At 41.9% G+C, this 16790-nt stretch overlaps 1 protein-coding gene across 2 annotated transcripts in view; it reads right to left on the bottom strand.

Moving 5' to 3' along the window:
- Positions 1–5442: 5442 nt before the first annotated feature.
- The window catches only part of samd4a (sterile alpha motif domain containing 4A), a 74262-nt gene continuing 62914 nt past the window's right edge, over positions 5443–16790 (bottom strand). For both annotated transcript variants that reach the window (XM_085350188.1, XM_085350195.1), the window contains one exon: positions 5443–9806. In XM_085350188.1, coding sequence (XP_085206314.1) covers positions 9778–9806 — 29 coding nt within the window. In that variant the 3' untranslated portion in view covers positions 5443–9777. The remainder of the gene's footprint in view (positions 9807–16790) is intronic.

The following is a 16790-nucleotide window of genomic DNA, read 5'->3' as shown; positions in this document are numbered from 1 at the left end:
ACCATATTTGTCCAAGGAACCGCTGGAGCAACATTTCTTCAAATGTGTCTTGTCCTGGATATTGCAGCTGCATAGTCCTGTGCAGTAAGACCAAAGATTCAGACTAGCATCCACATTTCATTAGCTGCTGTCACATTTCTCTGTCCTTTAACACTACACGAGGTTTGGTATTATAGGGTAAAGTATCACTGACTGAAAAAAAGAGAAAAGAAACTGTTGATTAGAACTATTGTTTAACTGAAGACAACAACTGTGGTGGTTGTGGGCATACTCAGTCTTGCTCATGACATACTGTGTAGGTGTGGCTTTTAGTAGGCTTGGCCAAAACAAAAAGTCATACTTGGATACTAATTAATTACTGGATTAAATAGTCATTTGTAACAATATCAATACCAACTTCAATGTCTTTGTTTTTCTTGGTGGAAACCAAAAACAGACAGAAAAGAGAATGAACTCGGTTCATTGTGTGGACACAAATATGACTCTGAATGTACAGTGATGCTTCCTAATAACTGCACCATGTGTAAATAACCGACTGTTTGCTAAAAGGTTCAGTGTAGGTAAATGCTGCATGAACTGCAGGTCATTCCAGTGGAGTTACTGCAGTGTTCGGTGAAGAGTTTAACTTACAGACATGGACGCACAATGTCAATGTCAAGCAAACAAACTGCTTTTGTTGTGGCTCTTTGCTTCTTCTAACCTCAGAGGTACATGTCTGGTTCCTCAGCTGCAGATGTGACTGTTTAGTGCTGACCAGGAGATGACCTACGGAGCTGCACTTCCTCTAAAGCTCCAAAAGTGAGTAGATCCCCACATAATCCTGAGTGAAAATCTAATTGGGGTACGGATAACCAACTAGCATAAATTGTTCTTCAGATTCCAGGTCAGATCCATACTCTGCACTTCATATCTATTTTCAAAAAGATAAAACCGCTCACCTCAGTGTTGATATGGGAACCTCACGAGCTCAGTGATGTCATGGTGGCTATGACTATCTTTTATATACAGTCTAAAGGTCGATTAACCTTAGGGGAGCTGTAGATCCAGCTTACAGTTTGTTGTACGTTCAGGTTGAGCAACTCTTGTTCTGTAATTTGACCATTTGTTACTGTAAAAAAAGTGAAGCACTGCTACATGACAGCAAGCTTGTGTTAGACACACTAACTAAATGATTATAAGTATATTATAGATTTGCCTTTGGACAATTAGAAGCTAGTTTATTTATTCCATTAAAAAATTAAATCTTGCCATCTGATCCATTACAGAGTTATGTTGGAAATGATAAAAAGAGCAGTGAGAAGTTCATATAACCCTGGTCTGAAAGGGAAAGAAGAAAATGCTGAACTAAAGTGGAAACAGACAAAATGGGGCCCAGAGCTCATTTTAGCCCTGAGGTCACTTACTGGGTTAATCTGGCCCTGGGCCCAGAGAGAGCAGCGGGAAGGTGGAGCTGGTCGGGGTCTGGGTGTCTGACAGAGCATGACTCAGCAGCTCTACTCTCAGTTTGGACACTGACTCTGCTTCGTGATGTAGAACTTAAGGCTTCAGATTGAATTCCCTTTAAAAAGTTTCTGACAGTATTCAAAGGCTTAATCCTAAACATCTCCTTGATGGTGATGGCTCCTGCAGGCTGCACACCTACAGATCAACAGCAGGACTGCTGTGACAGTAATCTGTGCTGCAGGAAAAGTAAGAGGAGCAAGTGTTGGTTGTAATGTTGATACAAGCCTACATTTAACTGAGTATAGTACCGAGATGACATATTGAATGTTGAAACTGAGAATATAAAAAGTATAAGTGCCCATTTCATTTCTTTATTTATTTTTCAAATAACATTTTAGAATTAATGCTGTTAAACTGCTGCCGGGACACACTGCTGTTATTGTTATCATGAAAAAATAGTCAGCTGTTTATTGACACAACCTGGGTCATCATCATATTTCCTTCAATACTTTTAAAGCAAGTATCTTAAAGTAAAATTGAAAGTAAATCTAACACTGCACCACCACAACTCTTTTCCATTACTGTGTGCTGGATGCAAAATATCCCAACTTGGGCTCCCCCTGGTGGTTGTTTCGAGATGATAACCAAGTTCTCGTGACCTACTGTGTGAAAGTTGTGTTCACAAATGAGAAAAGTTCAGGTGACATTTACTTGAATCTAGGCAGCATTTTATGTTCTCCAGAGAGGTTTGTAAATGTCTGAGCCTGAGAGATAATGTGCAGAAATATGCAGACAAACTCAAGTTGGTAAACAGTACGTCGGATTTTTAACTGAGGGGATCTTAATGCTGAATAAACTAATGGAACACACAATGTTTTTATGGTCATTGAGTACAGATTCAAACATATACATATACACATACAGCATAAACGCAAACTTTTAACTTAACGTCTGTGAAGGTTCTCAGTCATCCAGGTCATCATAGTCTAAGGAGCTTGGAAAGAAAAGCGTCTGGACTTCTTTAAGTTGCTTGAAGACGTTTCACCTCTCATCCAAGAAGCTTCTTCTTCTTTCCAAGCTCCGTAGTCAGCTTTGGTTACTGGTACAGTAGAGAGGCAATTTATATATAGAAATTATAAACATGACTTAACATATCAGATTTTTAAAGAAAGCTGAGATTTGCTTCAAAATTAACTTCAAATAAATCAAATGAACATATCAACATGTTTATTGTTCACTGCAATTAAAAACGATAATCACAAACAGGAAATTGAATCACTGAAGAAAGTGTCGTTTACATGTAGCTACTGGTTTGATTCACACAAACGTTCATTTACAGAAATCTGATCAGATTAAATTAAGATTAGACAAACTTTCATTTTATAATAAAGCACAGGGCTGTGTCAGGGGATGCCTGACACGCTTTAAGTTCAGCCTGTTTGGGAATATCTTGTGATGCACTGAGCGTTCTTCTCCACCATGCCATTAGGTGTTGTCTTCTCTCTCCCATCTCCCTTTTGTGCCGTCTTCCTCCCCTCACCCCCAACCAGTCAGGCCAGATGGCTGCCCATGTTACTTTGTGGACAGAAATAGCTAAGTTACTAAAATAACTTCATTAATCAGTTTTAATTTTTGTGGTTGAGTGATTTGAATTGCTTAATGCTTTTTGTGTGCGTGAGAGTGTGTGTACGCACCATGCTTCAGGAGACTAGCAGGTCTCTGAGTTTTCACTGATGTTTTACCCATTTGTAAAGAGGAGTTATCTGATGGAGTTGACCGCAGGTCTAAATTCAGTAGAGCTTCAAACCAGCTCCTAGTGCTCATAGTTGGACGGGACAGCATTGAGCTGTGCGACCCCAGACACTTGGCGTGGTTATGACCATGTTTTTATTTACAAAATGTGTGTTTCTCAGTGTCTCACTCCCTCATTCTGACAGCTTTCCAGCCGTCTCCACCTGTCCCCTCTTCCTCCAGGTCCCAGCATCACTGACACAGAGCATAATTACTGAATTGCTTCCAGCTGCCTTGCCAGTTTCGCCGGCGCCACCCCCCCCCCTCTGCAGCCGAGCTGCAGACCACACCTCCACCACAGACCATATACAGTATGCCATATACAAATGTTTATTTGTATATGGCATACTGCAAATACTGAATTGCTGTACTCTGTTCTTAATGTCACGGTTATCATTTTGGCAACATGTAATGGTCACAGTAATCATATGTGCGAACTGTTGCACTGCCTTTGAACTTATACAGAAAAACTGACATTCTTTTTGGAACATTAGCAAACGGATCAGATTTACTAAGAGAAAATGATGAAGCTTGGGACTCCTGAGATGGTGTGTTTCTGTAGAAGCTGTAGAAGACACTGTGACAAGAGACAGATTCTCTCCCCCCCTCTAAAATTAACCAGCACTTGTACAAAAACACTGGACAACTTGCAGCTTGTTCTTTTTTTTCTTTTCTTTTTTTAATGTATAACAGGGCATGCCAAGTCACAGCATTCTGGTACATCGCAACAGAAGTACAGCAAGACACATTAAAAATACTTGAATGTATCCTAAACCTCTCTCTCACACAAACACACACACAAAACCTCTCTCTCTCTCACATAGCCATTCACACGTTTTTTTGTTGTTGTTGAGACCAGAATAATTCTTAACTTCATTCAGCATTAAGAAGTACCTACAGAGTACAGAAACAAGACGAGCGGCCGAGTTCACGTTCACCCTGCGTGCCTCACATTTATTTTAAGAAAGCAGCTTAAATCTAGGAAGCTGCATTAACTTAATAATCAGGTGGAGCAGTCTCCCTCCTCCAATCAAAGTCTATGCATCAGCACTTCAGACTGCAGCTGTGTTTCAAATGAACAGAGCATGTCAGGAGAGAAGAGAGTAGGCTGGCCCAATGTGACCAAATGCATAAAGGAGGAATTCGACCAGGACAAAGGGTTTGCAAGGTGTAATCTAGCAAATAACATCTTATATATATATATATTGGTAGTCTATGGGATGGATCACTGCATGAGTGAGCATACGCCGTGTTACCACCAGGTGAGGATCCAACACATCAGAACTCATGCCTCAGGTAGCAGGAAGCACCAAGCTCTTCCATTACAGTGAACAGAGTGTCTTTGGTTTTACATAGTTAGTCACAGTGAGACAAATCACTGTGTTATTATGGATATTGTTCTCTGTCCCTTTAAACAAGTAATGATATAATTAAGTGGTGTTAAAACTAGCAGTCAGCTGCAGTTCTACATACACGCGTTACTGAATATCACAGATATGGACAGTGATCAGTGCTGTAGCCAGGTAAAAATCTGATTTTTAACAACCAAAAAGTCCTCAGTGAGTGTCAAATATAAGAGGGTTTTGGGACACAACATAAAACTATATGATTTCGCAAGTTAATCAAGCTAATGTTTGTTTGTTTTTGTTTTTTACCCACCTGTACATGAATATAAGTGGAGCTTAATGTGAACTTTTGACATTTCAGGGCTGCAGTGTGAACGTGACCTCATACACCTGCTGCGCGTTTCATCCTGTATCATTACAGTTTTTAAAGTCCATATAAAACCATTTACATTTGGGCTAAATGTCTCGAGTACAAAAAAAGAAAAAGGCACTGCCATTTGTTACTTTGTTATTCTAAATATGACTTTCCCAGCCTTGTGCATGCAGTTTTAAAATATAAATTACACCCCCCTCAATTTTCTCCATTTCCTTTTTTTTCTTCCTGTATTTCCTTCTTTTTTTTGTCTTTTCGTGTGGTTTTTGTTTTCATTATTAAACATACAATATTCTTTTGTCAAATATATACGTAAGCCTGCAGTCAATACAGGACATCGGCTCTTTGATAAAATAAAACTAAATGAAGTAAAAGGCAAACAATCAAGCGGTAACAATTTGTTACAGAATGGATGCTGCTGAATTTACAAAAAACAACAACAACAACAAACAAACAAAAAAAAAAAACCAACGTACTAAACTGCAGAATCTATGACAGAAATAAAAGATACAAAAACAGCATACGTGTCTTGACTTAAAAGTACATTAAATGTTTTTGGAATATCAAGGCGTCATCTAGCTGTTAATACTGCAGTGGGCACAGCGCTAGAAGCCTTCCTGGACACCCACAGAGCTGATATGCATGAAGGAAAAGCATTTGGTTTGACGTGAAGAGCCATCATCCCTCACAGGTATGCCCCTCTGTCCTCACACTTGTATTTCTGACCCACAGACGCTGCAAGAAACCACCGCTGAGCAGAAAGTGGAGGCCTGCCATGCTGCTCTGTGCTCAAAATACAATCCGCGCAACTTTGTTAAAAATCACACGAACTTGCTGTCAGTCAGTATTCATATAAATATGGCACTTTTTAAATTCAAAACCATAACTCTGGAAAAAAAATAAATGCACAGCGATATAAAAGTACATAAAAATACTGACAAAAAACCCCTTTTAATAATCCCTTTGATTACATGACTGACTGCAGAACTTTTCTCATTATGAACGCATCTCACGTAAAGAAAACAAAAACCCCCCAGCAATGACCATCAAATCCTCACACAGCCTCCTCCTCTGTGCCATAAAGCAAGCCGAACTACTGCACATCCACCAACACGAATACAAACACGCCACTCATTTTCACTCAATGCATGTAACACATAAAAGTAGCACCCCACTCCAAGTATACCATCTTACTGTGCATGTACGTCGTCGTTGTTGTTGTGTGCCACAGACAGGAAATGGCCAGAAAGCACTGATGATTGGACTGATACATGGTCGAATGTGGTCTCGGGTTTTTTCATTAGATTTATCCACAGTGAGGAAACTGTAGAGCAATGCCACCTTTGCAAGCGGCATACGCAGAAACTTTGAAGCCTCGCTCTCCCAAACAGAACTCAAAGAAAGACATGGCCTGCAAGGCCATGGGTCCGCAAAGGACCCATCTACCTCCTGATCTCGCACACACTACAACAATCTATGCTAAAAACAACAAACTTTCTAATTGACCATGGATTGGTGTATCTGAAGGACCAGTTCTTGATCTCGGCTTCAAATTAAAAAAACAAAACAAAACAAAAAACAAAAAAAACCCCAAAACATCTTAACATGACATGACAGATACAAATAATATCGTAGTTCATCAACAGCAAGAAAAACAAAAACAAACAAACAAAAAACAGTCCACAATAACTATGTTAATATTTGAGATGTACTTATGGTCACCAGCCATAACATGTTAATACATATGGTATTTTAAATAATATTACACCCACATGAGCATCACCTCTGCAACAACAAAAAAAAGAAAGGAAAAAAGAATAAATAGTAGTTTCTACTTTAAGTACTGATTCATATGGCAGTGACACTGAAAGAGTCTAAATATGATGACATCCTGATGCTGCCCGTCAGCGAGGGGCACCAACAAACAATGACCACGTCAAAGGTGCGGCATCCACGTGGGGCTGAAACAGGTTTGTGACCCACTCACGCTTTGGTGGAACCTTTGTTCATAAACATGACTCAGGGTGCAAGAGCAAAACACACACTCTTAATCCACACCAAGTAAAATCTGAAGTGTCCATCAGGGTCATAGCAACCAGACTACATGCATACCATCACACACACTTGATCATGTGTGTGTGCACAGATTCAGACTGCAGTGTTGAGCTGCCATCACGAGATCTGAAGCCATGTTCAGCTGGCCAGGATGAGGATGGGCTGCAGAGAGGTACCACATCAGAATTTATGCATGTTTTTGTCTTTATAAAGTCCCACACTCAGAGTGTTTTTAAATTCCATTCTCCCAAACATACCAGTAATTTCTACTTATGTAGTGACCGATATAACTAATGGCAATGGACAACAATTTTAAAAAGCCTGGAAAGTAACCTTAGTAATTAGTTAAACTAATCAAATCAGAAACCAGTCTGAAGATTTCAAATTGCTAGTTGTTATTGGCCAGAAACGGGTCATTCTGATTCTAATGCCATCGTAATCAACAGATTATGTTTCCAAGAAACTTTGAGAAACATTTGAAAAGTGATTTAAAAAAAAAGAAAAGAAAGAAGAACTAAAACATGCACAAAGTCTTGTATGGCCACTGAACTGTGTGTGTGGGATACTTCAGATCAGGCGGTATTTCCAACCTTTAGACAGGTCAATGACAGGCATCAGAAGCTTTTTTTTGTCTCTGGGTTCATCGTTGCCACCTTTTGTGCTTTGCTTCTCAACATCAGTCTGTCTGTCCAGCAAGGCTGTAATGCTACAGTCGAGAACGAGTGTCCGTCTGCTCGGTTTGATCCGACTCCAAAGCAAAGCATCGTTGCTCGAGCCTTGAACATTTGGATTGTAGTGTCTCACATTATCATATCAAGTGCAGGATACAAAGGAAATATGACAGAATTGCAAGAAACTAATAAACTAAACAATAATAATAATAATAATAATGATAAACCTCAAAGCTGACCTTTCAGGTTGAGGACTCGCATGCTGGGTTGAAAGCAGCACGGAAAGGAGTTAACCTAACCAGCTTATTTCAATATAAACCTAATCCTATAAAGTCTAGAGTCCAGGCACAAAACAACTAAGGATAAATATTAAGACACAGAATAACCATGAGATTAGAATAAAAACAAAAATATTTTCATATGATGAGGCCTGCACTGACAGAACTGACAGAAAGCCAAGATACACAAGCAACCAACCAGCTTTGATATTTGCCCAAATGTTCACCGATGAGTTTTTATTGTTCTGCTGGCATCTTTAGTGCCTGCGTCTCCCTGGACTTCAGCATCTGTCCCGCCATGACTGCAACTGGCCAGCAGGTGGAGGTAAGCACTAATGAGATCTCAGGGAAAACTTCCCTTCATGGATTGACAGTGTTTCATTTCTCCAATGTTGCAATCCTCTCATGAAAAGGAAAAAAGAAAAGAAAAAAAAGATCTGAGTGGAAACTAAATCCGCCTCCCATTGCTTCCGACACCTTCTCCACTCTAAATTTCACAATCTTCCTTTAGTTTTAACATGCAGCTTAAGCATATTCCCCTGCTTTAGAAAAATAACTAACTCCCCAGTATCTGAACATGCAGACAGATCCCACTGACTTATTAATCTCCCAATATATATATTTATATGTATAAAAACATACATTTATACAGTACATGCTGTGGATGAACTGATGGTGCCAAATCCACTTCCTGCTACACTCACTTGCACGAACAGACTAAGGGCACGATCAGACGTGACATCATCTTCTTCCGTCGTCTCCAGCTAATCAAAGGTCCTGCCTCTGATGTCTCTCTCCTTTAAACATCCTCTTCCCTTTCTAATATCACTTCAGCTTGGTTCTTTCTTCTATTACTTTCTGTGTCTCTCTCCACATCCCCCTTCTTCCTCGTATCCCTCTCCGTGCTACCTCCATCTCTTTCAAATTCCCATCTCGTTTTCTCTCCATTAATATTCAGGCCAACATATCTTTGTTGTTGGCTGCTAAAATAAAAATAAGTATGTTGGTTGTAAACTAATGTGATGGCTACTCGTCGGAAGTAAAGCTCGTAGAAAGCCAAGGCTCTACAGAATATATTATGTAAATCATACCTGAAATTCATAAATGTCTCTGTACCCTCTGAAAGTAGCATCATAATGTAAACATTAAATACATACAATAGAAAGAAAAAGGTTTGTTGCCACCCAGTACTGAGCAAGCGGCCTTTTTGAGCTCTCCAAGAAACCGTCCTGGACACGGTGATCCTGCTGAAACCAGTCTGGGAAATCCCAAGCTTCCTTTTTGCATCCCTGTGGCTCTGCTCATCTCATCATGTTTTGGGTCTGAGGTACTGTTATGATCTGAAAGATGCCACAAACTGTGGTCAATGTGCAGGGACCAGACAATGTGGGCAAGAGAGAGTCTCACTGAGCCCTGATCCAAAGCCCAGCATCTCTCTTCTGCTGAGGCTAACTGGACTGCTTCTGGCCTCTCCATGGGAAGGGCAGGGTGGGGGGTGGGAACAAGGGGGAAAGTTTGCACACACTTTCCAGGCCGCGTTCGGTGCTTTCCATTCTCCTCACTCACATACAGGTGACTGTGAGTGTGCTGCCCGAGCAGGAAGCGTGTTTTTCCAGCCCGTTGGACGGTGCCAGTGTGATAGCTTGTGTGAGCGGTTTGATGGTCAGCTCTCTAGTGTATCTTGGATCCCGCCCGGTCCTTTGGTTGAGCTCTACCATTGGCTACAGGGAGAGGGAACGAAAGGGCTGGTGACCTCAAGGTGATTGTGAGAGAGCTCCCCAAACCTGCGCCGTCCTGCTGCTCTCACTCAGGTCCTCAGCTCATATTGTTGATGTGCGATCTGCACCATCTAAACAGGAACAGCAGAGAGAAGAAGAGGCATCCCAGTTTAAGTCAGCAATTACGTTATTAACCCTGATAGAGTGATTGTGGAATCAAATGTGCAAATGAAGGCAGTCATGACTCCTCAGGCCCCCACCACTACCATTTCCTGTTCCCGGTTTATCACCAAAGTTTGCCAAGATAAACTTCAGCTTATGAATTGGACACAAAACGAAACATGAGAAAATTAAATATTAACTTTCTGCTTGCAGCTAGCTGCCCCTCCTTCAGCATGATTCTGCTGGAGGTTTCTTCCTGTTGAAATGAAGATTTGCTTCCCATTGTTACCAGGTGTTTGCTCATGGGAGGTCGGTTGATGGTTGGTTTTGTTCTGTGTTAGTGTAGGGTAGAGCAGGGCGATATGACCAAAAATATTTATCACGATATACCAATCCAATTTTATTTATAAAGCACTTTAAAATACCCAGCACAGGAACAAAGTGCTGTACAGAAAATAAGTTAAAACAATAGAATAACAGAATACAGCAAAATAAATAAATAAAACACATAATACATAAAACTAAAACAGCCATATACATTTGAAAATTTTCGATAACGATATAACTGACGATATAATTGACACTAGACAAAATACTTTACGACTCCACAAATTTATTAGTGAGAAAAAAAACAAAAACAAATCACAAAAAGAAAAATCTACGTATTTTCACTTAAACAAGCAGCTGTTTATGTGCATTAAAGTTATATAAAATGTAACAGTGCAAATTCCTTGCTGACAGTTTAACCAAAAGGCATTTCCAGTGGAAACTGGCCGACATCCTCAGCATAACTATGTATAATATCCACAAAACTCAAAAGAGGTTACACACACACAATACGGTAATATTATGTTGAAGCACAGTACGTATCACTCCGCGAGGCTCCTGCCTACGATAGCCTTAGTGCTCCCACAATCCATCAAGCGGTGCGGCTTCGTAGCTTAGCAAAGTCGTACTAAAACATTTGACAGATTTTCAAGCGCCATGTACCACATAAAATCGTTTCAAGGTCAGTAAGCACAACGAGAATTCATACATAAGGCACACGGGATTATAAGGGGCACTGTCGACTTTCAGAAAAATCAAAGGATTGATTTTAAGTGTGCCGTATTTTCCAAACAACACGGTAATAACGACAGCCCGCTAGCATGCTCTACCAAAAATAGTGCTTTGTTGTATATCTGACAGACGAATGCTAAACCAGTGCCACACCACTGAAGTTGCAGCATTTTTACAAACCAATTCTGATTCATCCGTTTCATTCAACATTCCGCTTTCGCCCTTCTCATTCTCTGTCGGCGAAATGCTTTTTCCGCCATGTGCGTATGAAAACAAAGGCACTGCGCATGCGTGTTTTACCCATATTCTATCGCGTTATTTCATTTTCTTAGTGTTGCCCAATATTATACCGGTATTACCATGAACGGTATGATATGGCCCAGCCCCAGTGTAGGGTCTTTGCAATATAAAGTAACTGGAGATGAAGCTGATTTGAACAACAGAGAGCCTGATGGGGTTTAGGAGCTGTTACGTTCCAATTTGTTTCTAACCCTGAAGTACAAAACACAAAACTAAATAATAAAAGAGGAAACACAATATTTGAGAAAACATGACCTTACATTAATAAGGAACCATTAGGGCAACTTTCTTCTTTGTGATTGGACAGAAGTATCTTGTGACGGGCTGATGTAATTTCATTGTACTTGTCTCAGTTGTCTTCCTGCATAAAATTTAAAGTGAGTGTGAAAGGCAGGGTTCATACGCCTTTTTCAGGGTCAAATTCAAGCACTTTTTAAGCACTTTCAAGGTCCCTTTTCAAGCTTTTCCAGCACACCCCCCACACGCAATGCATGCTTCAATTCGCATCACCTCAGTAAGACCATGTGAAAAGACACCTTTGCTCCCCTTCTGTTAAGACATAGAAAAACACACCGCACAAAAATACTGCAAAAGGAAACCGTTGCCTTATATACATAGTGTATAAACTCAAAACGCACATTTCACTTAAAAATTAAGATGTGAAAATGTGAACAAATCAACTTGTTAGAGATATTCTTCTCCTGTTGAAAAAAAGTCTTCTCATCAGATATTGATGCTTCTTAAAATAGGAGACAGATGTTTGTTTTTTAAGTGAATTCCCAATAAAACTGTTTTATTGCTAACTACATTGCTGTCTGTATTAATGCTGAAGTCCTAAATGATCACCTTTAAAGTGTTTGTGCTAATAACATGTCAGACAGGCATGGAGAACAGCACTGACTGTTTAAGTAGTTTAATGTGCAGGTGCTGACCATAAACACATTTTGAATGAAAGCCGGGGAACTTTGGTAGCACAGAAACAAGTGGCTATTCTTTGTGACCATATGGCTCGGTCCCTCATATTACCATTATTTCACCCAAACGCACCAAGTTAATACTTAAAAAAGCTGCAGAAATACATAGAAATATAAACAGTACTTGGTGACAACTTTGCTTTTAGCCTTTAACCCTCTGGGGTCCAGGGTGTAATTGGCCGTTGTTGACTACTTTTGATTTGGCCTCTATATTTCACCTTTAAAAACTGTTTATCTTGCCAATCTGTTATTTACTCATTTTGACAAACTGTATCAGCACAATTTATCTAAATTCAGACAAAATTTAAAATACGAGTAGAAAGTGATATTTTTGACTGTAGAAACCACAAGCATGTTTAAGGAATCATTTTCATAACTTAAAATACAAATAGAAATTGTACATTTTTTAAAAATATGCACAAGTTTTGCAAACAACAAAGTTATATGGTACTATTCACCTAAAAATGCAGCCAAGGCTCAGACGTTTTTTATATAACCATTTAAAACTATTTACAGAACAATCAGGTGCTCTGCATCAAATAAGAAAGCACACAAATTATTTATGCCACTCCAAAAAATAGTTTGTGTCCACTATAACACAGATGAGAACAGCACAGGGATAAACCTGCAGGTCTGACAGCAGGTGTGTCACTCAGCGTTTACACTGCAACCTGCCTTTGGTGGCTTTTTTGCAGCAACTGTGACGATCACTAGTAGAACTGACACACAAAACAAAACAACAGCTACACAAGACAACACACTAACTTGAGACTCCAAACACGGTAAACGTCACAAATCTCTCACGTATCAAAACTCTCTCTCTCTCGCTCTCTCTCTCCTAAAACTTCCCCCTCTTCCCAAACAACCAAATGCCACATGTTGCCATATCATTTTTGATTGGTTGACATGGTACATTTTTCCGCAAATAGGGAAGGAGTGTTTTTTCTTTGTCTTTTTTCACTCACAAGCAAAGCGTTTGCTAGCGCTCTCCTTAGAAAACGCCATTTTTACAGTTTCTTCCCGAAGTAAACGCCACTGTGTTATTCAGAAAAAAACCCGAAAAAACCCCCCCCCATCGGTTTTACGTGGCCTATCAGCACAATTTTAAAACTGGTATATAGTTTGAAGTCCGCACGTTCAACCTAAGTTGAAATGGAGACTCTGGGTCCCTCGACCCCAGAGGGTTAATTAGAAAGCCTTAAGTTAGCTAGTTATGTATCAGGCTAGTGTTTAAAGCTTTCACTTGAGTAAATTAGCTAACATTACTTAGCAGTGATATGTGTTAAGTTCACAGCATATTCCATAATAGCGCTGCCATACTGCATCACACTCAGTGCATTTCAATCATCTCTCCAGCGAGTTTGATAGCTAATAATAATCATAATTTTAAAAAAATAACACGTGTAACGTATGTATACTGGAAAATTATTTACTCACCTATCATGCGACTGGAGAGCGCAAACTGCCATTGTTGTTTTTCATCAACACTCATTAAAACAGCAACCTACAGGTATGTTAGCGCACTCATCCTGTCCGAGGGAGGGTTGGGGTCACACGTTGAAACAGACAGAGGCGCAAGGCAGCCCAGGGGTGGGGGGAATTTTGCTTTTACATTTTGCGACTCATTTTATTTCTCTATCTGATAAGAAAACTTTTCAATCAGATAGTTATTTATTGTGAATGAAATACAGTTACATTTTCAAGCACTTTTAAGCACCACATCTGAAATTCAAGCACTTTTCAAACCTTGAAAAGACGACATTAAAATTCAAGTATTTTCAAGGATTTCAAGCACCCATACGAACCCTGGATAGCGTAGTGGTTAGACTACACGCCTTTGGAACAGAGGATCGCAAGTTCGATTCCTGCCTGGGGCGTCTGTATCCAGTAAGGGTCCTAAGGCTAGACCCCCTATGCTAAGCAAGCCTACCGCAGACATGAGCGAGACAGATAAATATGAAGGCATGCCGGCTCGGACGTCGCCCGGATCAACAAGGTCCGCGTCAGGTGTTGAGGAACCAGGGCACCCTGGCGAAAAGTGGGCTACTGGAACAAGAAGGCATCGGTGGGCAAGAGACGAAAACAGGGCGTTGTTGGAATGCTACTACACAAGTAACCCCGGCGGAAGGGGCTACATGAATAGGATGAGGGACCTATGGATTCTTCGATACCCAACATCCACAATGACGGCGAAACAACTAGTAGCTCAGTGTTCCAACATTCGAAAGAAGGGACTGCTCTCACAGCTAGAGATTGACGAGGTACAACACAAATGCTACGGCAAGGAGGAGTCAGGACGCCAGGTCAGGGGGGCGATATCATCACCCCCACCCGAGATTGGGTACATAGCCCCAAGTGCGATAGGAGAAGGATCGTTGAGTGTGAGAGGAACTGACCTGAAAAATAGGATCATGGCCAAGCTTGAAACCTGGATCCCCCGTAGCCGGTTACCAAGATTACGTGAAGTACCCTCAGAAGGTCTGCTAGATGATGTTAATGCAGCACTACGGGCAATACCTACAACCACGATTACCGACACTAACAAGCTGATCTACAATACGGCAGCAGTGATCAGTGAGATGCTTGGCTACAAGTTGAACAGCGACAAGGGGCAGTACCCTCCATGGAGAAGGAGGCTAGAGGGCAAGATCAAAGTAGCACGGAGGGAGGTTAGCCAACTAACGGAGTTGCAGAAAGGTAAGACAAATAAGGTGCCTAAGAAATACAGCAAGCTGTCCATACCTGAGGCCTTGGAAACTGCCAAGCAAAGACTCACAGCCTTGGCCAGCCGCTTGAGGAGGTACACCAGAGAGATAGAAGGCAGGAGAATAAACCAGCTGTTCTCCACAGAACCAGCAAAGGTGTACTCTCAGTGGCAAGGGAACAATAAGAGAACAGCACCACCAAGGCTGGAGACTGAGCAATACTGGAAGAGCATATGGGAGAAGGATGCAACCCATAACGGCAATGCTCAGTGGCTAGAGGATCTGAGGGCAGACCACAGCGACCTCCCTGAACAGGGTCCAGTAACCATCACAGTGGCAGATATCCAAGAAAGGGTCTCCAGTATGAAGAGTTGGACAGCACCAGGGCCCGACATGGTTCACGCCTACTGGCTGAAGAAGCTGACTGCACTCCACGAGCGTCTGGCAGCACAAATGAACCAGCTGCTAGTTAACGAGAGACACCCGGAATGGCTAACCGAAGGTCGGACGGTCCTGATCCCCAAGGACCCCAAGAAGGGACCGGTCCCCTCCAACTACCGACCAATAACCTGCCTCAGTACTACATGGAAGCTCCTGTCAGGCATCATATCGGCTAAGATGAACAGGCACATGGGTCAATACATGAGCGGGACACAGAAAGGAATTGGCAAGAATACCAGAGGCGCAAAACACCAGCTACTGGTAGACAGAACAATCAGCCGAGACTGCAAGACCAGACTGACCAACCTGTGCACTGCCTGGATTGATTACAAGAAGGCCTATGACTCAATGCCCCACAGCTGGATACTGGAATGCCTAGAATTGTACAAGATCAATGGGACCCTAAGAGCCTTCATCAGGAACTCAATGGGGATGTGGCGTACAACACTAGAGGCCAACTCCAAGCCCATAGCACAAGTCACCATCAAGTGCGGGATCTACCAAGGAGATGCTCTGTCCCCACTGCTGTTCTGCATAGGCCTGAACCCCCTCAGTGAGATCATTAACAAGACTGGCTACGGATACCGACTATGGAACGGAGCAGTTGTCAGCCACCTCCTGTACATGGATGACATCAAGCTGTATGCCAAGAGTGAACGAGACATCGATTCACTGATCCACACTACCAGGCTATACAGCAATGACATTGGAATGTCGTTCGGACTGGAGAAGTGTAGCCGGATGGTAACAAAGAGAGGGAAGGTAGTCAGAACTGAGGGGATTGAACTACCAGAAGGCAACATTGCAGACATAGAGGACAGTTACAAGTACTTGGGGATCCCGCAGGCGAATGGGAACCATGAAGAGGCCGCTAGAAAAGCTGCAACCACCAAGTACCTGCAGAGGGTCAGGCAAGTCCTGAGGAGTCAGCTGAATGGTAAGAACAAGATCCGGGCCATCAACACGTACGCCCTACCCGTGATCAGGTACCCTGCTGGGGTAATAGGCTGGCCAAAGGAGGAGATAGAAGCCACTGACATAAAGACAAGAAAGCTCCTTACCATGCATGGAGGGTTTCACCCCAAGTCCAGCACCCTGAGGCTGTACGCTAAGCGGAAGGAAGGGGGCCGGGGACTGGTGAGTGTCAGCACCACAGTCCAGGATGAGACAACGAACATCCAAGAATACATTGGGAAGATGGCCCCAACTGACCGAGTGCTCAGTGAATACCTCAGGCAGCAGAAACCCAAGAAAGAGGAGGGAGACGAGGAACCATCATGGAAGGACAGGCCCCTGCACGGTATGTACCACCGGCAGATAGAGGAGGTGGCTGATATCCAGAAATCCTCCCAGTGGCTGGACAAAGCTGGACTGAAAGACAGCACAGAGGCACTAATCATGGCAGCACAAGAACAAGCTCTGAGCACAAGATCCATAGAGGCTGGGGTCTATCACACCAGGCAAGACCCCAGGT

The sequence above is a fragment of the Diplotaxodon limnothrissa genome, linkage group LG1 (genome assembly GCF_057381915.1).
Source record: "Diplotaxodon limnothrissa isolate DT_005_m linkage group LG1, D_limnothrissa_male_GT1.1, whole genome shotgun sequence".
Taxonomy (NCBI): domain Eukaryota; kingdom Metazoa; phylum Chordata; class Actinopteri; order Cichliformes; family Cichlidae; genus Diplotaxodon; species Diplotaxodon limnothrissa.
The sequence above is the reverse complement of the archived record's forward strand: the minus strand, read 5'-3'. Positions and strand labels throughout refer to the sequence as shown.